We start from the raw sequence: 22,974 nt of genomic DNA, 5'->3' as shown, positions 1-22,974 counted from the left end.
AAAAAACAGAGCAAAACATTTTGATAGAAAGGCAAGAGCGAGAACTGAAACTTTTATATCTACATGAAACTTGTTACAATTTGTTTTACAACACACCACAGTTATATATAAGTCGTACGGTCGTAACCGTTCGTAACTTGTCACAACCGACATGTCGAACACCTCTAATAACCACTGTGTATACACTATTCTTCACTAACTAGAGACACATTGATTCATTTAATTATAGAACATAATAAGACCAAACTCAATTATCGATCAACACCATTTAGTCACACTAAAACAGACTATTTTGTTTATACAATGCCAACAATTTCTACATACGAACCATCTTAACGACGACAACACTATGAGTAGCGTAAATCCAGTCATATAAAGCCAGACTTTGCAACATTAGCATTTACCAACATATTTACAATAGTCTATAAAGCCAGATAAAAGAAAAATGTTAGTATGCCCAGTCAAAAGTATCAACATTCCAGTATGAAAAATGAAAAGGCAAACAGAAGAAGCAACCTTTGCAGCTTCTGACAGTTTTCCCACAGCCAAAAGCACTAGGAATGACACAGGTTCCACCAAGAACAGAAGGGACAAGGGAATCAAGGACACGCTGAAAACGGAAAAGAAAGCAATCATCAACACACATCTTCAATTGACTATCAGGGTTGTAAAACCTAAACTCAGAGAAAAAGAATTTGCTGAAACAATGATAGCCGAATAGAAAATGATCCAATCGAGATTATAACTTAGCAAAGTATCTAAACAACATCACAAAACCAAGTCTATCTGCAAACGAACAGATAAGCTATAGTCACCAAGCAGAAGTCTATCAACTCAAAAAATATATATATTAAAACACATCAGCGAATGACAGAGGAGCTTTTGCAGCTGAAACCTCTGTTTTCTCCATCTCCAGCTGAAACCTTTGTTCTTCTGTAAAAATCACAAACAGAATTTATATAACCAATAAAGCACTAGCTACACCTGAACAAGGCTTATGTGGATTGAAACCATATTGGTTGACAGAAACATCAGTCTTGTGTTTATGAACCTGTCATTGAAATAAATTGGAGACAACATTTAAGAGTAGTGGGAAGATTCATATTCAGCTACTTCCAAATACATAAACAAATAATCAACGTTATTTCCCTTGGGATGGACAATTAAATGCCTGCATGAAACATGTAAAAAAAAAAAAGAATCAGCAACACACATGCGAAAGATACAATCACCCAAGTGATCTTCTTAGCAAGTTGTTTCCCAAGATAAAGTGAGAATTAGGCCTGAGCAAAAAAACCGGACCCAAAAACCCGAACCGGAACCGAACCGAAAATATGGACCCGAATCCAAACCTGGAACCGGTAGAATACCCTATTGGGTCCTAATCTCCTAAACTCGAAGAACCAGAACCGAACCGAGAACCGAATGGGTACCCGACAAACCCGAAATAAAATAATATACATAAAATACTAGTTATATATATTTTTTTTATAACATAGTTATTCAAAATTACAACTTAAAATTCAAAAATATTAGTTTTTCCTATATCAAAATACTCAAAATAACCAAAATTATATTGAAATGTTTAGCTATATTTTTTAAAAAATTAACCAATTTTTAAAAATTTAATTTTTCAAATCTAATTTTAATATTTAACATTAAAATTTCCGGGAAATCGGGTAAAATTCAGGTTATCGGATTAAATTTCGGGTAATCGGGTACAAAAAAACCCGAACCCAGATGATACCCGATTTTTCGGGTATTTATAGGTTCTGAAATTTTAGATCCGAACCGATCCGAACCCGGTAAAACCCGAACCGAACCCGAACCGATATTTTCTGTTTACCCTATTGGATCCTAAATTCCTCGACCAGAAAAACCCGAACCCGACCCGAGTACCCGAATGCCCAGGGCTAGTGAGAATTTCAAACAAGAAGAAGAAGAATGGAAAAGAGAGGAGAGAGAAGGGAGATGAGAGAGTACCAAATTGACTCTCTTGTGTTTACTTTGCTTCATCTCTCTCTCTGATTCCATCTGATTTGCTTCTCCGGCGCGGCGAAGACAACGAAGGGAAGACTTCTCCGGCGCGGCGTAATCCAAAACGGAACTGGAGTTGACTAGGCCGAAGAAATCGAGGCGAAGAGGGAATTAATCGGATTCGCCTTCAGGATCGAGAGAGAAAAGAGAGAGTGGTTTGGGAATTTTTATTTTTTTTTACTTATCAACCTACCACAACACGCCACGTACCGTTGCTAATACGTTGCTCAAGTTCCTTCCCCCAGCAACGTTTCTCCGCTTAGTGGACCCAATATTGGGTTTTTATTTTATTTTTTTGGTCCCAAAAATAATAGCAACACTGAGAGAATCCTCCAGTAATGATACTCTAACAAGCCACACATAAGTCGTAACCATACTTTAGTACCTAATTATAAAAAGTTACATACTATATATCTCTCTCTCAGAGACAAGAAACAACACACATACAATCAAATCAATCACCCACTAAGTTTCTAGAGCTTGTTGTTGATTCCTGGGGGCTCGATCGATGGAAATAGTCGAGACCTCAAAACATAATTCTGAACAAAAGCCAGATGCCAAAATTGAAGGCAATCCGTGGAAGCCACGGGAACGGTTGGATGAAACATGGATAAGGTCTGGTGACCTAACCTCGAGAACCAGAGGAGGATCACGGAAGAGCACTGAGCATAGGAAGAAGAAGAGGAAGTAAGAAAAGAGGAGCGTGTATGCTTTAGAAGCTGAGGAGACAAAAGGGTTTATGGATTTAGGTTTTGTTTTCACAAAAGAAGACTTGAACTCGGAGCTGCCGGAGATTCTTCCCGGGTTACGAACATTTCTCTACCGGGAAGAACAGAGAAGAACAGAGACGTCGGTTCCGAGACCATATTTGTCGGTTCTGAGACCATATTTTGTTGTTGTAAGCTTGAAGTAATTAGGAGATGAGGTCATGTATATTTTAGGAGAAATCTAAATATACATAAAGATAAGGTCAATTATATTTAGTAGGATCTAAAATATATATTTGGGAGTTATCCAATTGGGTTTTGGCTTTGTGTTCTCTATATAAGGAGGTGCTAGTTTGTGGCACAACTTATGTGGTTTTTGAGCTTAAGGTTTTGAGTATTTTCCTTAAGATTAATAAGAGAGATATTCTTATTAAAGCATTTGTCTTCTATACTTGGTTTCTACACGTGGTATCAGAGCTTCATCAATGGCAGGAGAAGACATAAAAGCTTTGATGGAAGGAGGAGGAGAAGATAAAAGCTTAACGTTAAGTCAAGAGGACAAGAAAAGTTCATCTCAGGTTCCAGAACCGTCACCATCGACAGACGGAGGTTCTTCTTCCATTAAGTGCCCGATGCTGAATTCAAGCAACTACACTGTATGGTCTATGAAAATGAGAATCCTGCTTAGGGTTCACAAATCATGGGATGTAATAGAAAAAGGAAACGTTGATGAGACAAAGAACGATTTGGCAATCGCTCTTATCATACAGTCTATTCTTGAAGCTCTTACTCTCCAAATTGGAACTCTGGAGACTGCAAAGGAGATATGGGAAGCTATCGGTGACAACCCGTCCCGCGGACCCCACTAGCCCACCGCTAGCTGCACCAACGGACCGTCCATAGACCCCACTAGCCCACTGCTAGTCACCCAAACGGACTCCAAGCTGGCCCTGCAGGGCATCGATCCTAACCCATCATTGTGGATATCCAAATCCACCAGTAGGTTATTGGTGCGTCAGGCGTTCCTCGAACCCTGGTCCCCACCCTTTAACAACCTCCCCACAGGACAAGTTGCCACCAATTGATCTGGATTTGGATATCCACAGTGATGGGTTAGGATCAATGCCCTGCAGGTCCAGCTTGGAGTCCGTTTGGGCGGCTAACAGTGGGCTAGTGGGGTCCACGGACGGTCCGTTAGGGCAGCTAGCGATGGACTAGTGGGATCCGCGGAACGAGTTGTCACACTATCAGATCGAGGCATATTGGAGCGGACATGGTTAAGGAAGCAAGACTGCAAACCTTAATGGCTGAGTTCGACCGCTTAAAGATGAAGGAGATAGAAATGATTGATGAATTTGTTGAAAGGTTGTCTGCAATTTCTACAAAATCAGTTGCTTTGGGAAACGAGTTGGCCGAACTAATGATTGTCAAGAAGTTCCTATCAAGTTTCCCTCAAAGGAAGTTTATTCACATTGTAGCTTCCCTCGAGCAGGTACTTGACTTGAATAAAACCAGTTTCGAAAACATTGTAGGTCGACTTAAGGCTTACGAAGAAAGAATTGGTGAAGAAGAGTCAGAGCATGATGATGATCAAGGCAAGCTTATGTTTGTTAACTCAAATCCTTTTGGAGGCTACAGAGGAAGGGGACGAGGAGGTCGTTCTTCCAGGGGCAGAGGAGGACGCGGGAGGTTTAATTTCCAACAAAAGGACAAAGATAAGGAACAAGACCTGTTGCATATCACTTGTTTCAGATGTGATAAACAAGGACATTACGCATCGGACTGCCCTGATAGACTACTCAAATTGCAAGAAGTAGTGGAGAAAAAGGATGAGGAGACTCACATAGTTGATGAGTTGATGATGAATGAAGTAGTGTTTCTTCAGGACGATAAAGTAAAACCAAGCGTCTTTGAGACCAATGTCGACAACACTAACATATGGTATCTAGATAATGGTGCAAGCAACCATATGAGTGGTATTAAGAGCTTCTTTTATGATCTGTGTGAGGAAGTGACAGGTAAAGTTAGATTTGGAGATGACTCTCGTGTTGATATCAAAGGAAAAGGTTTCATACGATTTGTATTTGAGAATGGTGAGAAGAAAGTGCTGCACAATGTCTACTATATACATGATTTAAAGAGTAATATTGTGAGTCTAGGCCAAGCTACTGAGGCAGGTTGTGAGATACGAATGGTGGAAGACAAATTAATGCTTTATGACAAGTCTGGGAAGCTACTCGTCACTACAGCAAGGTCCAAAAATCGTCTCTACAAGGTTCTGTTGGAAGTAGATATAGCATTGAATGTCTACAACTTGTCTCAACAAATCAATCCTCGGTTTGGCACGCACGACTGGGGCATGTCAATACTGATACTATGAAGCTGATGATCAATAAAGACTTAGTGACTGGCATACCTAACATCAAGGTTGAGAGACAAACATGTGTATCCTGTTTACTTGGTAAACAAACAAGAGATTTGTTCCCGCATGCGACCACGAACAGAGCTACACATCCTCTCGAGCTGATACACGGCGACCTTTGTGGACCGATCACACCTGCAACATCAGGTCAGAAGAAGTATGTTTTTGTGCTCGTCGATGATTTCTCGCGTTACATGTGGACAGTCCTTTTGAGAGAGAAGAAAGAAGCACTCGGAAAATTCAAGAAGTTTAAGATGATTGCTGAACAAGAAACAAAGTGTGTAATCAAGACACTCAAAACTGATAGAGGCGGGGAATTTACTTCAGCAGATTTCTATTCCTTTTGTGAAGAGAATGGAATCATGAGGCAATTGACAGCTACATACTCTCCTCAACAGAATGGAGTGGTTGAAAGAAGAAACCGAACACCTATGGGAATGTCGAGAAGCGTCTTAAAACATATGGATTTGCCAAATTATTTGTGGGGTGAAGCTGTGAGGCACTCGACATATTTGATTAATAGAATTGTAACAAGGTCTCTTGCAGAAAAAAACTCCATACGAGATGCTGAGAAGAACGAAACCCAATATAGATCATCTAAGGATTTTTGGTTGTATCGCATACACAAGAACAAAAGCCGTAGGGAGAAAGAAATTAGATGACAGGTCGAGACTCTTGGTACATCTAGGAACTGAGCCTGGATCAAAAGCCTATCGTTTGCTCGAACCAGCTAGTAAACGAATCATTGTAAGTCGAGATGTTCGCTTTGATGAAAACAGATGATGGGACTGGAAAAGAATAGGAACAGAGGAAGAAAATGGTGATCCGAAATAGAGGTGTTCGTCTGATCGAGCACGAAACAGAGGAAGAAAATGGTGATCCAAAAGTTTCAGAAACAGAGTCGAATAATGATTTTGTTGAAGAGGAAGTTGGTGTTGAATCAGACAATGAGGGAGATGATGAACAACAGCAGCCGTTGGTACGAAGATCTACTAGACTTCGGGCATAACCAAAGTATTTGGCTGACTATGTCACTCAAGATGAAGAACTGGAGCGTCTTTGGCTGTCTATCAATGAAGAACCCTGAGATTTTAATGAAGCATCTAAAACAGAAGTGTGGATAACAGCATGTAAGGATGAACTGGCATCAATCGAGAAAAACAAAACTTGGAGTCTAGTTGATCTACCATATGGAGTCAAGCCGATTGGTTTAAAATGGGTGTTCAAGATAAAAAGGAACTCGGATGGAAGTATAAACAAACACAAAGCTAGATTGGTGGCAAAAGGGTATGTTCAAAGGTATGGGATTGATTATGATGAGGTCTTTGCACTTGTGGCTCGCATGGAGACAATCCGGTTTATTATAAGTCACTCTGCATCGTATGGCTGGAAGATACACCATTTGGATGTTAAGACAGCTTTTCTGAATGGAGAATTAAAGGAGGAAGTGTTTGTCACACAACCAGATGGTTTCTTGGTCAAGGGAAGTGAGAGGAAAGTATACAAGCTGCACAAAGCTCTCTATGGATTAAAGCAAGCTCCTAGAGATGGAATGCTAAGCTGCATATGACTCTCAAGGATATGAAGTTTCATAGGTGCTCTAAGGAACCTTCACTATACTTTAACAATGAAGATGGAAAACTCCTTATAGTGGCGGTTTATGTAGATGACCTGCTTGTTACTGGATCTTCACAGTCTGCGATTTGCAAGTTTAAGGAGAAGATGACGACTAAGTTTGAGATGAGTGACCTTGGGTTACTCACTTACTATCTTGGCATTGAGGTGAGACATCTTGAAACAAGGATTATGCTGAAACAAGAGAGGTATGCTCTTAAAATATTGGAGGAGACTGGAATGAGTGAATGCAACCCTACTCAAGTACCAATGGACATGAACTTGAAGCTGTCAAAATCACAAGGTGAAAAATCCATTGAAGGACTCGAGTATCGCAGAAGTATTGGTTGTCTCTCATACCTGTTACATACACGGCCTGATCTTGCTTACAGTATTGGAGTTTTAAGCAAGTACATGCAGGAGCCTAAGGAGTCTCACAGAGCAAGCTTGAATCAGGTTCTCAGGTACCTTCGAGGGACATGTTCTTTTGGTCTCTTCTACAAACGAACGATGAAGATTTGCTTTGTGGGTTACAGTGATAGCTCGTATAGTGTGGACTTGGATGATGGGAAGAGTACCACAAGACATTTGTTTTATCTCGGTGATTCACCAATTACTTGGTGTTCACAAAAATAAGAGATTGTAGCTTTGTCTTCTTGTGAGGCAGAATTTATGGCCGCTACTGAAGCCGCAAAGCAAGCGATCTGGCTGCAAGAACTACTTGAAGAGGTAACTGGTGAGAAGAGTGAGAGGGTGGTCATCCGGGTTGATAACAGGTCGACGATTGCGCTTACTAAGAACCCAGTGTTTCACGCGCGTAGCAAGCACATCCACACTCGGTTTCACTTTATCCGTGAATGTGTCGAGAGGGAGCAAGTTAGTGTTGAGCATGTACCTGGGAGTGAGCAGAAGGCTGATATTCTGACTAAGGCTCTTGGGAGAATGAAGTTTAAAGAAATAAAGACTCTAACGGGAGTGTTTGATGTGAGTGAAGATGAGCTCAAGCTTAGAGGGGAGAATGTTGTTGTAAGCTTGAAGTAATTAGGAGATAATGTCATGTATATTTAGGAGAAATCTAAATATACATAAGGATAAGGTCAATTATATTTAGTAGGATCTAAAATATATATTTGGGAGTTATCCAATTGGGTTTTGGCTTTGGATTCTCCATATAAGGAGGTGCTAGTTTGTGGCACAACTTATGTGGTTTTTGAGCTTACTGCTATTGGAGAGGTGATTTTTAAATCCATATGAAATTGTAAATTCTAAAAATCAAAACACATGAATTTTGAAATAACATGTTTTATGCTTGGATTTGAATCCTTCTATTTTATACTTTTAAATCCATACAAATTCATTTAAAACATACTGTGGATTTTGAAATCCAAAAACAAATCATTAAATGAATAACATGGGATTTTAACAAGTATTTGTAAATCATAGAACCAATAACACATAAATTTGATAAGTAGTTTTAAATCAATGATTGAATAACACATGATTTTTGTTTAGATTTTTAAATTCATTAAAATCATAGAACCAATAACCCCTCTAAGGTTTTGAGTATTTTCCTTAAAATTAATAAGAGAGATATTCTTATTAAAGCACTTGTGTTCTATACATGGTTTCTACATATTTGTCGGATACTTGGGATTTTTTTACAGTGATTAATGGTGTGGTAAAACAGATGAAGACTCAATGGTTATAGATTTTAGAATGGCTAAGTCATGTGGTGAGAACAACATAAAGGAGAGCATAAAATGGTGGGCTCGTTCTGTAGCTTCTAAAATTAGATGAGAACCAATCTTGCTTAATATTTTTTAAGATTAATCTCTGGTGATATCTATATTACTATAGTCTTGTGTATGTATAAATTTTGAGATTAGTGTGTGATTGTAAAAGCTTATAACATAAGTGTATCGAATGGGAAAAATCTAAAATGAATGAGCCTGAACAAAGTAGTGTAGCATTACGACTCTATAGTCTATAACATCATCACCATTTCATTTTATTCTCACAAAAAAAAATCCCTCATAAAGTTACTGTTAAAATAGTTTCCACACTCTGTAGTAGACATGACGTACCTAACTTCTAAGCTAAAATGAAAATATACGCAATCTAAGCTAAAATGAAAATATGACCTGTGAAAGAGACCACCAACAAAAAAGAGGAAAGTAGTGTTCGAGTGAGAAGTTTGGATAAAAAAAAACAAAAAAATGATCTCCGTTGCCGGGGCTCGAACCCGGGTCTCTCGGGTGAGAGCCGAGTATCCTGACCAGCTAGACTACAACGGATTATTGATAATCATATCCTTTTAAAACTAATCAACAGTAAAAAACAAGTTTGCGTCACAAGTCATTCTTTAGGGTCTAATGCTAAAAGAAAAAAACCGTCAAGGGTCAAAAATTAAAAAAGATAATATAAAAATGCAGGAGTAATAATTTCTTGAGATTCCTGACAGATTTATGATCTAGGTATTTTTCTTAAACACAGTTTCAAACACACGCAAAAATAAAGGATAGAAGATTCAATCGGTTCGGTAATGGAGATCGGCAACGATCGACGAACGAGAAAGCAGAAGAACAGAAGCTATCTGTTCTGGTGTAATTTGTTGACAAGTAGCTCTCTCCATACCCAATCTTATTCTTTAAGGTTTATGTCGTGGCTCTTCTTCTCTTATCTATTCAACCTTTTCTTTTTTTTGCCTTGCGTTTTACTCTTCCCATTAAAAAAAACTGAGATTCCTCAACAACTATGTTAGCTTCACTTAGAATTAATTTGTTCTGTCTGGATTTCTCTACACTTTTTTCACCAATTGTCATATTTTATTATTGAGAATTTTGGCTCAATCAATTCTTTAATTGGTTCCCTTACATCGAGAGAGTTCTTGATTAATTTTGCATTTCCTAATAGTCTATGAGGTGAGAGAAAGAGATAGTAGATTAATGGGGAAACAAGATTCACCAAGAAGTCCTCGACCCGGAACGATAGATAAAGAAGAGAAATTTGGGAGGAGAAGTTTGGATTCTTTATCTGGAATTGATCTCTTACTCGGTAGAAGAGTATATGGAAGTGAAGTTTCCAAGGCGCCAGGATCTAAACATGATCAAAGCTGTGGAAGTAGCAACAAGTTTAGTTACTCTTGGAAGAAGCAACATTCATGGCTTCGTAGGAACTTCAAGTCTATACTAATGATGATCTCAGTCACCGGTTTCATTTTCTGTATCGATTCAATCATGGTTTCGATCTTTCATTCAGATAGTAGTGCCGCTGCGGTGCAGAACATTTCAAGGTTGAGCAATGTGACTCTGCATAAGGTTTGAAAATAATCCATCTTCTTTATAATTCTTTTTACAATAAAGTCCATCGTTATTGTTTCTTATCGGCTTTATTCCCTTTCCGTGTTTGTAAACGAAGAATGATGGAACTCAAGATGCTTCACCAGTGCAAATGTATAGCCGTCTTCTAAACTTAGCTTCAGATTCTCTTGCAAAGGTTAGTGAAAATGTAAAACATTAGATTTGTTATGTGTTTGAATCATTATAATAAATTCTGTTACCAATTGTGTTACAAGAACGAATTCAAACCCGATTCACCAAATTTCCGAGAGGAAAGATTTTCAAAGTCATCACAGTGGGAGCCTTGTGCTGACAATAACAAAGCAGCTGTGGCATTAGAGAGGTCAAGAGAATTAAGCAATGGTTACATCATGGTTAGTGCAAATGGTGGCCTTAATCAACAGCGTGTAGCTGTAAGTATATGTACCACACTAATAATTAATTAGATTATTTGATTCATCAAGAAAGTATGTATGTATAGTGATTGTGTTAGTTTTCTTGCAGATCTGTAACGCTGTTGCAGTTGCAGCTCTGCTCAACGCGACGCTAGTTCTTCCTCGGTTTCTTTACAGTAACGTGTGGAAAGATCCTAGGTATCTTAAACTCATCAAAGACTTCAAAACTCATATAAAGAGTTTTTTTTTGTTGATTACTTGATATTTCGTATATTAATTGCAGCCAATTTGGTGATATATACCACGAAGACCGTTTCATCGAGTCTTTGAAAGATGATGTGGATATAGTAAAGGATCTTCCACAACATCTAAAATCTACTGATAGCAAGAATCTTAGCTTGGTATGTTTTTGCATTCTCTCTTTTTTTCTTTTCTCCGGTTTTATGTATTGGAGTTTCAAAATCATAATGTTTGTTTCTTTCTTCATAGGTTACTGATACAGAGCTTGTAAAAGAGGCAAAGCCAGTCGATTACATCGAGCACGTCCTTCCTTTGTTAAAGAAGTATGGAATGGTTCATCTTTTTGGATACGGGAATCGCCTCGGATTTGATCCATTGCCTTTCGATGTTCAGGTGCATATATATATAAAAGATGATGTATATATAATTAGAGTACACTCACTTTGGTTCTTAGAAGTGATATGTTTTCTTTCTTTGGTTCTTAGAGATTACGATGTAAATGCAACTTTCACGCGCTGAAATTTGGGCCCAAGATTCAAGAAGCTGGATCTCTGTTGGTGAAACGGATAAGAAGATTCAAGATATCACATAGCAGACTGGAAGAAGCATTGCTTAATGAACCTATGGCGAAAAATACTGTTAAAGGAGAAGAAAAACCATTGAAGTATCTCGCTTTACATTTAAGGTTTGAGGAAGACATGGTTGCTTACTCTCTTTGCGATTTTGGAGGAGGTGAAACCGAGCGTAAAGAGCTTCAAGCTTACCGAGAAGAGCATTTCCCTCTTCTCCTCGAACGTTTGAAGAAATCAAAGTAAGAAACAATTCAAAGATATAAAAGCAACAACTATTCCTTTTCCCTCTTCAGTGTTCTTTAAATCTTGTTTCTTATTTTTTTGTAGGTCTGTTTCTCCAGAAGAGTTGAGAAAAACGGGCAAGTGTCCATTAACACCAGAGGAAGCAACTTTAGTTCTTGCTGGTCTTGGATTCAAGAGAGGAACATATATATACTTGGCTGGTTCTCAGATATATGGAGGCTCTTCTCGTATGCTTCCTTTAACAAGACTATACCCGAATATCGTGACCAAAGAAACTCTCCTTACACCTCAAGAACTCGCACCATTCAAGAACTTCTCTTCTCAGGTAAAAGTTTAAACAATCTTGAAGTCTGTTCTTGCCTAGACTTCATTTCGATGTTTCGGGGATCTGTTTTGCAGCTAGCTGCCCTGGATTTCATAGCTTGTGCAGCATCAGATGTCTTTGCAATGACTGATTCTGGGAGTCAACTATCTTCCCTAGTGTCTGGATTTAGAACATACTACGGGAATGGTCAGGCGCCAACATTGAGGCCTAACAAGAAGAGGCTTGCTGCAATCTTATCAGACAGTGAAACAATTAAGTGGAAGATCTTCGAAGATCGTGTGAGAAAAATGGTAGAGGAAGGTCAAAAGCTTCGTTTTAGACCTTACGGACGCAGCATTTATAGACAGCCGAGATGTCCTGAGTGTATGTGTAAATTTTGATCCTTTGAAACTAAAACAACTAGTGTTTGGTCTGAAAATTTCCTTTAGTACAAAAAAGAATGAAGGCACCGTATATCATTGATTCTAAGTTTGTACTCGCTATTAAACATTGGACTTAGAACCTCCTTAGAATTTCTCGCTACAAGAATCACAACATATAACAGAATCGTCCTGGCTATGTCTTAACTTCTTCTCTCCAATTTCCCCTCGGAAGATCTCCGTCCTTCCACCTCTCGTCTCCGTTGTTGCCTGTATAATTCAGATATATAAACACATAACTTCGATTAACTATCAAATGATCATCTCCGACTTATCTACTGAGGAGTGGCTAAAGATTCTATAATTTTATGAATAAACTATAGAAAGAACAACTTACGCAAAAGCTGAGTATCCAGAACCAGCACTGGTAGCAGATACAAGAGCTACATTAGGCCGGATTGAGGATAGGGAATCCTGAGTCCCGGCTGCTAGAGGAGGATTCTTTACGTCCCCATCAACCTGATTTAATCATAAACACATGAATAAAATAAGCAAAGAACAAAGTAGACCGCAATCATCATAGAGTCTCATTCTAGATATTTGGATCTGATAACAAACCTTATCCCATTTGGATTTCTTGTTCGGTCTACCATCACGAGCAGCGATTTCGGTTGGTATGGAAGGCAATCCACTAGGAACTAAAGCTGGAATACCTGAACCAAAAATTCAAATTCCAAAAATCCATCAAATCTTGCAGAGATGTAGCTGAGATATATAACGAACCAAACTGACACCTACTCATTTTTACACACCTGGAATGGGGATGTTAGGCTTCTGAGCAGCAAAAACCGTACCAGGTTGAGAACCAACAGAAACAAAGTCAAGCTTTTGGTTCTTCTTGCTTTCTTGCTCCTTCCTTTCCCTCTCATGCTTCATGTCAACTTCTGTAATTAACACATAAATAAGGATCGTTATAAAGCATTAAAAATACGCAGAACACAGAATATGGTAATAACTAGCGACCCATATCTTACATGGTGAAATACTAAGTTACAATGACTGCATAATACTGAACAGAGTATCGAAATTATGGCCAAATATATTAAAGATGCTTCTTACTGCGACAAAGAGTCTTGAAGTAGAGGAACAGTAGAAGAAATAGATTCAGATTGCTCTTATTAATCTTCTATAAAAGAGAACAAAAAAGGAAGAAGCTACTAGAAAGTGGAGTCACCTAATGCATCGCAGAAGTCACTTGGATCATATCCATTGGGGTCGAATACATCTTTACTGAAACAGGAACCTGCCTGATCAATGTCTTGGTAACTTACGGCATGTAAAAGGAAGTCTGGATTCCTGTACTCCTTTCTATTCCGCACTTCTGCATTGAAACTTTTCCCCATCTTTTTCAAGCTCAGAAACTTATCTATTTTCCTCTGCAAACACATCCGAAAAATATGTATCAGACCAAGCTCTGTAACTAAATCACAAACTAATCAGCTTAGAGGACTGTTATTTGACTTGTATCCAACCAGAAGTACCAAGAGACCTCAAAGGATACACTGAAGAGTTGTATATATCTTGCTTACATTCATGTCTACAAACCTCTACAAGCAATGATTCAGTATAGATTGCAAATTGACCCAGAACCAAACCCAAAAACATGAACCTAAATTTAAAAGATAGAAACAGTAAAGCACTAATACGAGCTCTAAATGAATCACAAGCAGCTTAGAGGTATGTTATATCCAACCTAAGAGACCCCAAACAACACACTAATAAGTTCTTGCCTACATTCATGTCTATAAATTTCCATAATGAGAAGTTAAAAACATGATGATCATCATCTAGAAACTTACTTGCAGCTCCTCAGAGCACTTCTCTCTCGGCGGAGGCGGAAGAAACTGATCCAGTAAGGCATCACTACTTTCCCCGAAAGCATCATCAGCTCTCTCACCATCCGCAATTCGATTACTCCAATCAGCTCTCGGTGATTCATCGTTGTTATCAAGTGACCGAGGCGTCGCATGAGCACTAGAAGCTCCACCACCATCTAACAACCTCGGCGTTCTAGAATCTTCTCCTCCTCCTCCTCCTCTACCTCTCTCTTCATCCATATAATTCGCTTCTTCTACCTGATCTTCTTCGATTCGTTTTCCACTCTCTTCCTGATTTATCTGCTCTTCTTCTTCTTCTTCTTCCTCGGCGTCTTCCATCTCTTCGTCATCCTCATCACTGTAAACAGATAGTAAAGCGATTCCTTCAGACTTCTTCGGACCCATTAGAATCTGTTTAAGATCAATTCGATATTAGGATCAACGGAGGAATTCGAATCCAATTGCAAGAAGGGATTATAAATTTGTGGGGGAAGAAGAGAACTGTAGGGTTCTTCCAAATTGCAACCCGAAGTTTAAGATCCACCGATTCAGAAACCCCCAGTTGGGATGTTATATATTTTAAAACTACGTCGTTTTATTGATTGGAAATAACTATAAAATGACATCACTTTAAAATCCATCGTTTTTTTTAATTAAAACGTCATCTGAATCATTTAAATAAAAAATTCTTGTTTTGGTATGTCATATAATAATTTGAAAATGGCAACTAACTCTACTTTAAATTTACAATATTTCAAATATTTAAAATAAATAATCAATATTATAATTATTTTTACTTTAAAATAGTTTTTCTGTTTTTTTTCTTTTTTGTTTGGCAAAATTCGTGTCAAGTTCCACGATTTAGGTCGAAAACGTATCAAGTTCGAAGATAGAACACATCTTGTCTCTTAACAACATCTCAACATAACTTTCTTTCAAGTATAACTGAAAAACATTCATGAACAGAGTATTACATATGTAGTCTTTAGAAGTTTACCTCAATTATGTCTCTCATGATGTTCCTCACATAAAAGGAGCCAATGTAATTATGGTAGTGCTAACCAAGTATTGTATGTCATTAATTATTATCATTTCATTTTCGCCCAATTTTGTTTCTAAATAATTAACCTTTATGTTAATTAATATTTATACTTTGAAACACTAATAAAATCCACTATATCATAATTTCACATTCAATTTAAGTTCAATTTAATTCAAATACTATTGATTTCAAACCCAAAGTAAAATATTGCTCTAGAGGGTTTGGTGTTGCTCATATTTTACAAGTGATGCTTACTTATACATCTGATCATATTAATGACAGCAAAAAAGAGTATAAGGTAATTTTCATGATTTGTTTTAAAATATAAAAGTAACATTGCTTTTGTTCAGATTGAGTTTAACTTATCATTATGAGCTGAGAATGGTAATCCATACGTGAAATAGGTAAAGCATTTTTGTTATGAAGTAATACAAATCAATTTCAGTTTTGTTAACAACTTTTATTTTCTATTTTTATCCCCTTTAAATATATAATATGTAATTTTATTAATAAATGATTTACTTTTAAAAAGTTTTTTTTTCTTTAATAATTTTGTTGCCCATACGTAGTAGTACGGGTTGGATACTAGTATATATATATAAAGTCTAAACTTATCTTGATGTAATGAATTGAAACTATTATATATTTTGATAAAGCCATTTGAAAATTTACTATGAAAATTTACTATGTGAAATTTAACAATAACATATGTCAAATTTTACTGATTTTGAAGACCTTAGAAGAGGTTAATATGATATTGTTTTTAATTTTTGAATCTTCAAAATTTCAAACGTAAGACAAAATCAGAAAACTTAGGTGATAAAACAATGTTGTGTTTGTTATGTTTACAATATAATGTTCTTACCTTTTAGACTTTGCATTATGTTATAAAAAAAAATATAGAACTATGTTTTTTTTTATCAATACATACTTTACATTTTGTTTAGTGTTCATGCAAAACTGCTATATATATATATATATATTGTAAGTTTTTGTAAATTTCTCTAGGTTTTGAGCTGGGGTTTGTATTCAATAATACAGTACTATAATATGAGGTGTCAATTAAAGTAATAAATGGAATATCTCATCGACCGAGATCGAATATATGGAGCAAGACATTCATCTTTGAGCAAAAAAAAATAATTTAATTTCCCTTAATTATGTGAATCATTTTTGTAATCGTGTTGGGGATTATCTAGCTAAAAATTTGTATTTAGTTGATGATTTCTATTCTGGTACTGTTAATCCGCCTATAAAATTAGAAGAATTGATGTGTAATGATTTACATAATTAATATATAACTATTTGACGAAAAAAAAATCAAAAACTAGTAAACAAAAATATGAACAGTCGTGTGGCCTAAATAAGCTCCGTCGCTTCTATGAAAACCCACAAGTTGAATTAAAATTTTAAATTATAGTCTATATATATATATTGTCACACCTAGAAAACTATTCTTCGTGTTTCAAGGTATAATTGGAGTTTTAGTATATTTTTAAAACTTAATTGAACAATTAGTACATTCACTATTTAAAATTGGCAAAATACACACTTTCACTATTTACTACTATTTGAATCACTTCTTAATCCTCTACTAATCATTTTATTTATAAATGTGCCATTGAAATTAAATATATATATATATATATTTATTTATTAAATTACTCCTTGAATCTAATAACTAAAATATTATTCAATATATATTTTTTTTTTTAATTTTTTACGAATACAAAAAAATATGTGTTTTTTCTTTATATTTTGATATGCATTTTGTGTAATGATATTTGATAATGTTAAATATTTTTTATAAATTTTGTATCCGTACACTATATTAAGTGTACAGGTGTGTGTACACATTATAATGTGTACAAATATCAAGTGTAGTAATACACAAGTTTAATCCGTTCAGTTCATTTAGTGTACTTATATATATGTTAATATAAATGTTTTTATCCGTACAACTGATATATAATATATTCAATATGAATGAAATAAAAATATTTATATGTGTGTAATAAATGTGTACACTAAATATGTTGTACGAATGTCTTTTATGCATCTATTCTTTTGTAATTTTACACTACTACACTATACCCCACTTTTTTATCTATCTCATATCTCTTCTATTACACAAATAGTAAAACTCATCTATTTCTATAATTATAAATAGTAAATGTACTACAATTCCAATTAAGTTTTGAAAATATACTATTTTGCCAACAAACCCTTTATAAATTGTAATTTGTAAAGATTGGTTAAAGTTAGCAGTGGCTGATGATTATGTGTTCTTCCTTAAGCTTATGGATATGGTTATATAAATGATACTTCAACGAGTGTGTTTTCTTTTGGGACACTTGCAAAATTGGACCCCTAACTTGAGTCAATTGCAATGTTAGACCCCTCTTTTTCTCTCTCCAATATTTGCCATTTTCTCCCTATTAAATCCTTGGTCATTCATTGTATTCACAAAAATGCCATTATTTCTGATTTATTTGAATTTCTTGCGAAAATGTTTATTACATCTATATCCTTATCTTCTTCTTTTATTTACAGTTGTGCCACCGCCATCTATTTTCCAACAACCATGAACAACCAAATTTGAAGCTCTTAAAGCTTCAACAACCTGAATTTGTAAGCTTAAATAACACTCAATGCTATGAAAACTTCATTTTCTTCCATCTTCTCTCCATTTTAATCCAAGAAAATTTGCAAGTGCATTTATCTTGTTATATGTCATGATTCTTGGATAGTGATTAAATTGGTGCTGGATTTCTTTCGTGGTGACTAAAGAAGACGTCCTCGGTGCTTGACATTGCGAAACAACCACATATAAGGTTATTTTCCGGTAGATTTCGTGATTTTCCTTGATTTTTTTGCGAAATTAGACTTCATTTGTTAGTCTAACCGTCATAATATCATGTAAAGAATACTATGTGGTTAATTTTGCAATTGAAAACTTATCGAGTTTCGAGCCCGTAGACTGAAATTTCAATCTCCTTAATTTCATTTGAAAACAAAAAAATATGGTTTAGACTGCATTATAATCTTTCCGTGAGATACTTCATTTGCAGTCTACTAAAGTGTATTTTTACAATTGACCAAATTCTTGACTTTTTAGTTATGACTGCCGGACGAAGTCTTCTTAGGGTAATAAAATAGTAGACTTCTATAGTGGCTATTTTTGGGTTGACCAAAATATAAAAGCATTGACCGTAATATTATTGGTATAAAATTAATTAGTTGACTGCAAAAGAAGTCTACTAATTAAAAAATTAAAATGTTGGTTAACCCCAAAAATGACCACGACAGACTGCAAACGAAGTCATCATTCCTGGAGACTTCGTACGTAGTCTACTTGCCGAAAGTCAAACTTGGTCAATTGCAAAACTAACCACGACGAAGTTTACATTTTCTTGTTGACGGATAGATGAAGTTTACTTGTTAGACAGAAATCTACTGTAAAGTCAATGGGTTGGTCAATTGAAAAAATAACCAGAGTAGACTATAATCGAAGTTAATTTGTTGAAACTTTCTAAGAAGTCTACTCTGTTATATGTTTTTAATTGCAAAACTGACCAAAAAATTAACAAAAGAAGACAACAAAAGAATTCAACTATCCTAGTAGACTTCATACGGTGTCTGCTTTATTAAATTATAATTGCAAAAATAGACCACACAAAATAGACTTCAAGGGAAGTATCTTCATAGAGGCTAGTTTATGTCTAAAATGTTGACATCAACATGAAGTCGTCATAATTTGAAAACCAATTTATTGCAAATTGGTGAATAATTTTTAAGATTTTCTTCGATATATGTTATGTACTTGCTTCTATATGTTTTTGACATGATTATATATTATACATATGGAGAAATCAAGTTTTTGGTTTTCTTAGGGAGTTAGGTCATTAACTTAGACTTATTTTGGAAGTTAACATGTTGGAGTTCTGTGTGAAGTTTGTATAATTGAAAAAGTTTTTAATTGAAATTTTTTATATTTTTAGACTTTGAATACATTTTTAGAGTTTGAATAATTTAATTTGTATATATGTTTTTTTATAAAATGTGTAATTGATTTATCAAAAAAATAAGAAAAGGTCTACCATCCTTGATTCACCAAATTTTCAGTGGATTTTTCTCCCCAAATGATTGGTGGCGAAGAGAAAAAAAGGGTCATATATATAAGAGCTGTTATGAAGCAAGCTTTCGCAGGGATCACAACTGAGTCATCTGAGTGCAAATTTGTTTAATATAAAAACAACTTAGGTGTTGATTGGTTGTTTGTTTTGCTGATTACTTGATCAATAAACGTAGTAGACTTGCTTGTTTGTTTCGCTGATTACTCGGGGCTGTGCTCAACAATTAAGAATTTAGCATAATGAAGTAATTTGACATTATTTTTTTGTTCGTTTTTGCTTAATGTTTCGAATCGTTTGGGTTTGAGTAAACTATCAGTCAACCACAACAAGCGACTTATACTCTTCTCTATCTATTACAGCCTCCCTGATCATCATAGGGTCAAACTTGATCACTTTGACATCGTCGAAGAATGAGAATATTGCCTTGAACTATAGGAGGCACGAAACAAAGTGATCAAAACTTTAACAGACACTTTGAGCAATCAAATGCAAAGTCTATATTAACAAGTAGATATGGATACTTCCCACCACCTGTGGCCTTTTGGAATGATCAAATAGCATACAAATTAGTAAAGAACATACATAAATCAACTACAACAAACTGAAATCCCCACTGCAACATAACGATCATCAGCTTTGTTACCTTAACAGATAGATAATCATGGACTGCACCATTCTGATGCTGAACACCTGAACAAATTTACCTCTGTCAGTGAAATAAACACAGGAACTCACCATTCCAGGAATCAGAGGCTAAAGATCATAAAAAATCAAAACTTTACCAGAGTGTTGAAGAATATTGAATCGAATAAACTCTAAACAATCATCAATCTTTCTGGTCTCAAACTTAGCGAAACAAAGCCCTCCTTTGACAACAGAGCAACCATTACGAGACTCTTCTTCGCTTCCATTTGAAGAGAAATACACAAGCTTGACCAGAGTCCCTACCAAAAAACTCCCACCAATCAATTCCGGTTAATTCGAGACGAACCCAAAAACGAACAAATCTAGAAACGAAACAAAGCAAAAAAAAAGAGCCAAATTTTGGGGTTACCTCCGATGTCGAGAGCCAAATGAGAGATTTGATGGAGCTAGACATCTGAATGAAATGACCAAAGATATACCCCGCATGGCGACAAAGCTTTTGAAGCGCTACTCCTTCCTTCACTTCTCCTTCATCATTCTTCTTCTTCTTCTCCTCCCTCATCTGCAATCACACCATTTCCTTTACCGCAACATCATTAATAAAATCCAGAACCAGTTTGCAAATAAAGCTAAAAACTTTAGTCATTGTTGCTTGATAGAAAAATCGATTCTTTATCCGACCAAAGTGTTCGGCTGTGCGCCGGCGGCTTGAAGCGAAGCAGATCTTTCCCGGTTTTGCTCTATCATCAGCTGCGGTAATACCGTCGGTGGCGTCAATATCATCATCGACATTGAGCGTGTTCGTTTGTCTGACGCAGGCGGCTGCGACAGCGGCAGCGACTGCGGCAAACGCAACTTTTTTGATCGCCGCAACTAATCGACGTCCAAAATTAGAATCAGCGTTCGCCGCAGCGTCTTGCCGCAAGCACCTGCGGCAACCAAACGAACAACAACACATGCGGCTGCCGCAGCCGCAGGTACTTGCGACGACGAAACGAACAGGCTCATTGTCGTTCAAATTCCACCAGATCTGGCTCTGATCTAGCCGCCGCTATAATCTTCAGATCTATCAAAATAATAAACCACCCACACATTAATACACTGATTAACGAGAAGCAAACAACAAAGCATAAAAAAAAGAGACATAGGAGAAGACAAAGAAAAGAAAAAGAAAGATGATTATGATGATGATTCGATGAGAGATAGATTTTTTCGGTTTCAAAATCGCTTATCGCGAGAGAGAGAGGTAGAAGGTGGAAGAGGAAGAAATGAAAATGATTAGGGATAGAGTTAGTGAAAATTAGGTATATATAACTCGCTTAATTAAAACTGATCGGTTATGTGTCCCGCCAAACCGAACCGAACCGGAAACCGAATTACCAAATTAATTTCGCCGATCGGTTTGTTGATCCTCTCACAGATGCTGCCGAAAACCGAATATCTCGGTTTAATCGGTTCGGTTCTCTCAATTCTTACCGAACCCCCATGACTTATTAATAGTTGATGGCATAACAAAGTCAATCACCAATAGTCTACGATGAAGTCTACTTAAGCAAACTCTAAACCAAATAATTTTAACCTAATCAATCTTTCCTTCCTTAATTTGACTCGTTTATATGTAAATTTATTTTATTTTATTGCAGGAAGACTATGTGGTTATTATTTGATCAATAGGATTATCAAATTATTTTTTAATTTTTTTTAATTAAAATTTAAACTATAATTAAAGAGTAGACATATTTTTATGTCTTCTAGTTGATGTTAATTGGAATCGACCTTAAATAAATCTAACTAGACTTTTTCCGGGTTACATCTGTTATTTTGACTTCTGTTTTTTGTTTAGTCGTAAGGGAGTTAACTGTAATTTCAGCACCTTTAGTAGTTATGTTTCTCAAATATCGAATATAAGATCTACGGTTTCATTCAAATACAAATAAAAGTACAAAAAATGCAATTGTCCCTTTTCTTTTCCGGAGAAAACACAACCACTTTGAGATATTCAAATGATAGCAACCTCATATAATAAGCTAATCAACAAGACGTAGTTTGATTTTTACTCGGTAATCCTTCGTTTGTTAGTCGAAATCACATGTCAATATCACAAACATTTTCTTTTGTAGATATAACATCTTTTTCTAAGTCATTTTAACACTAAATCAATATCCATATATATTTAATCAACAAGTAATACGATGGTTAAAATCGAAAAAGTGATCTACTTCTCTTATAGAGAACAAAAAATGCCTAGTTCTCTAATTTTTTTGCAAAAAGTGCATATTTCTCTAACTAACTCTTTCACTAAAACTAAACTTATGTGGCAATATATATATTTTGTTACTAGTGATCTGAATTTGAAGAAAATTCATACATATAGCAAACTTTTTTTTGTAAGAGTTTATAAAGAAAACACTTTTTTTGCTAAGAATGTATAAAGAAAACATGATTACGAAGATCTGGATAATATTGAGTGTTAACGTCAATTCGTGACCACGAAGATCTGGTATAGAACTTTGGAAATAATATTATTAAAAGAACGGGAACTTATGCAAGGAATGGAATTTGGTTTTGGTCGGCGATGTGAAGTCCACGAACTCACGTAAGCACCAACTCAGCAACACCTGGTTCTCACAACTACCATTCGTTAAAGATCTAATTCATATGGTTATTATGTAGGTTGTCACAAAACAAAAGTTCATATACAAAAGATATATAAATTTATTATTAGATGTGCGAAAGGAAGATATATAAATTTATTATTAGATGTGCGAAAGGATGGGATAACGAAAAGCCAAGAAAAGGTAGGGATTTTTAAATGTCTAAAGTCAGGTGACGCGTGACCGTGTCGTAAGATGGCAATGATCTATGAGTCTATGATCTGCTGATCGATCAGAGTCCTTTTAGTATTGATAAGTTCTTTCTGTTATCTGGCACTACAGATATTACAGAATCTATAAATATTATAGCGACAAAATCACAAAAACCATTGGTCACTGCAACATTGATGTTTTGATTTGTAAAAAAA

At 35.8% G+C, this 22,974-nt stretch overlaps 2 protein-coding genes, 1 long non-coding RNA gene and 1 other non-coding gene across 4 annotated transcripts; 1 reads left to right on the top strand and 3 right to left on the bottom strand.

Moving 5' to 3' along the window:
- Positions 9,002–9,074, bottom strand: TRNAE-CUC. The gene has a single exon. It is a non-coding gene; the product is annotated as a tRNA-Glu (tRNA).
- LOC104741516 (uncharacterized protein At1g04910-like) lies at positions 9,257–12,404 on the top strand. The gene is made up of 10 exons (XM_010462400.1): positions 9,257–9,432; positions 9,694–10,097; positions 10,198–10,275; positions 10,355–10,531; positions 10,623–10,711; positions 10,797–10,914; positions 11,003–11,146; positions 11,239–11,564; positions 11,653–11,893; positions 11,968–12,404. The coding sequence occupies exons 2-10, from the start codon at positions 9,726–9,728 to the stop codon at positions 12,271–12,273; spliced, it is 1,851 nt and encodes a 616-aa protein (XP_010460702.1). The 5' UTR covers positions 9,257–9,432; positions 9,694–9,725; the 3' UTR covers positions 12,274–12,404.
- Positions 12,297–14,684, bottom strand: LOC104741517 (SAP30-binding protein-like). The gene is made up of 6 exons (XM_010462401.2): positions 14,112–14,684; positions 13,487–13,688; positions 13,065–13,196; positions 12,871–12,965; positions 12,650–12,771; positions 12,297–12,522 (listed from the first exon to the last, which is right to left on the bottom strand). The coding sequence occupies exons 1-6, from the start codon at positions 14,532–14,534 to the stop codon at positions 12,456–12,458; spliced, it is 1,041 nt and encodes a 346-aa protein (XP_010460703.1). The 5' UTR covers positions 14,535–14,684; the 3' UTR covers positions 12,297–12,455.
- On the bottom strand, positions 19,759–20,745 carry LOC104741515. The gene is made up of 4 exons (XR_002035324.1): positions 20,634–20,745; positions 20,362–20,514; positions 20,090–20,251; positions 19,759–19,997 (listed from the first exon to the last, which is right to left on the bottom strand). It is a non-coding gene; the product is annotated as an uncharacterized LOC104741515 (long non-coding RNA).

This window comes from Camelina sativa, chromosome 14 (assembly GCF_000633955.1).
Source record: "Camelina sativa cultivar DH55 chromosome 14, Cs, whole genome shotgun sequence".
In the NCBI taxonomy this organism is placed as follows: Eukaryota; Viridiplantae; Streptophyta; class Magnoliopsida; order Brassicales; family Brassicaceae; genus Camelina; species Camelina sativa.
Note: the sequence above shows the minus strand (reverse complement) of the source record. Positions and strands in the feature narration are given on the sequence as shown.

Excerpts from the sequence above, each read along its gene's own strand:
- LOC104741516 (XM_010462400.1), top strand. The coding sequence starts at position 9,726 with ATGGGGAAACAAGATTCACCAAGAAGTCCTCGACCCGGAACGATAGAT. Across the intron at positions 10,532-10,622 it reads TTAATCAACAGCGTGTAGCT|ATCTGTAACGCTGTTGCAGT; the intron begins GTAAGTATATGT and ends GTTTTCTTGCAG. Across the intron at positions 11,565-11,652 it reads GAACGTTTGAAGAAATCAAA|GTCTGTTTCTCCAGAAGAGT; the intron begins GTAAGAAACAAT and ends ATTTTTTTGTAG.
- LOC104741517 (XM_010462401.2), bottom strand. The coding sequence starts at position 14,534 with ATGGGTCCGAAGAAGTCTGAAGGAATCGCTTTACTATCTGTTTACAGT. Across the intron at positions 13,689-14,111 it reads AGTGCTCTGAGGAGCTGCAA|AGGAAAATAGATAAGTTTCT; the intron begins GTAAGTTTCTAG and ends ATGTGTTTGCAG. Across the intron at positions 12,523-12,649 it reads TCTGGATACTCAGCTTTTGC|GCAACAACGGAGACGAGAGG; the intron begins GTAAGTTGTTCT and ends TGAATTATACAG.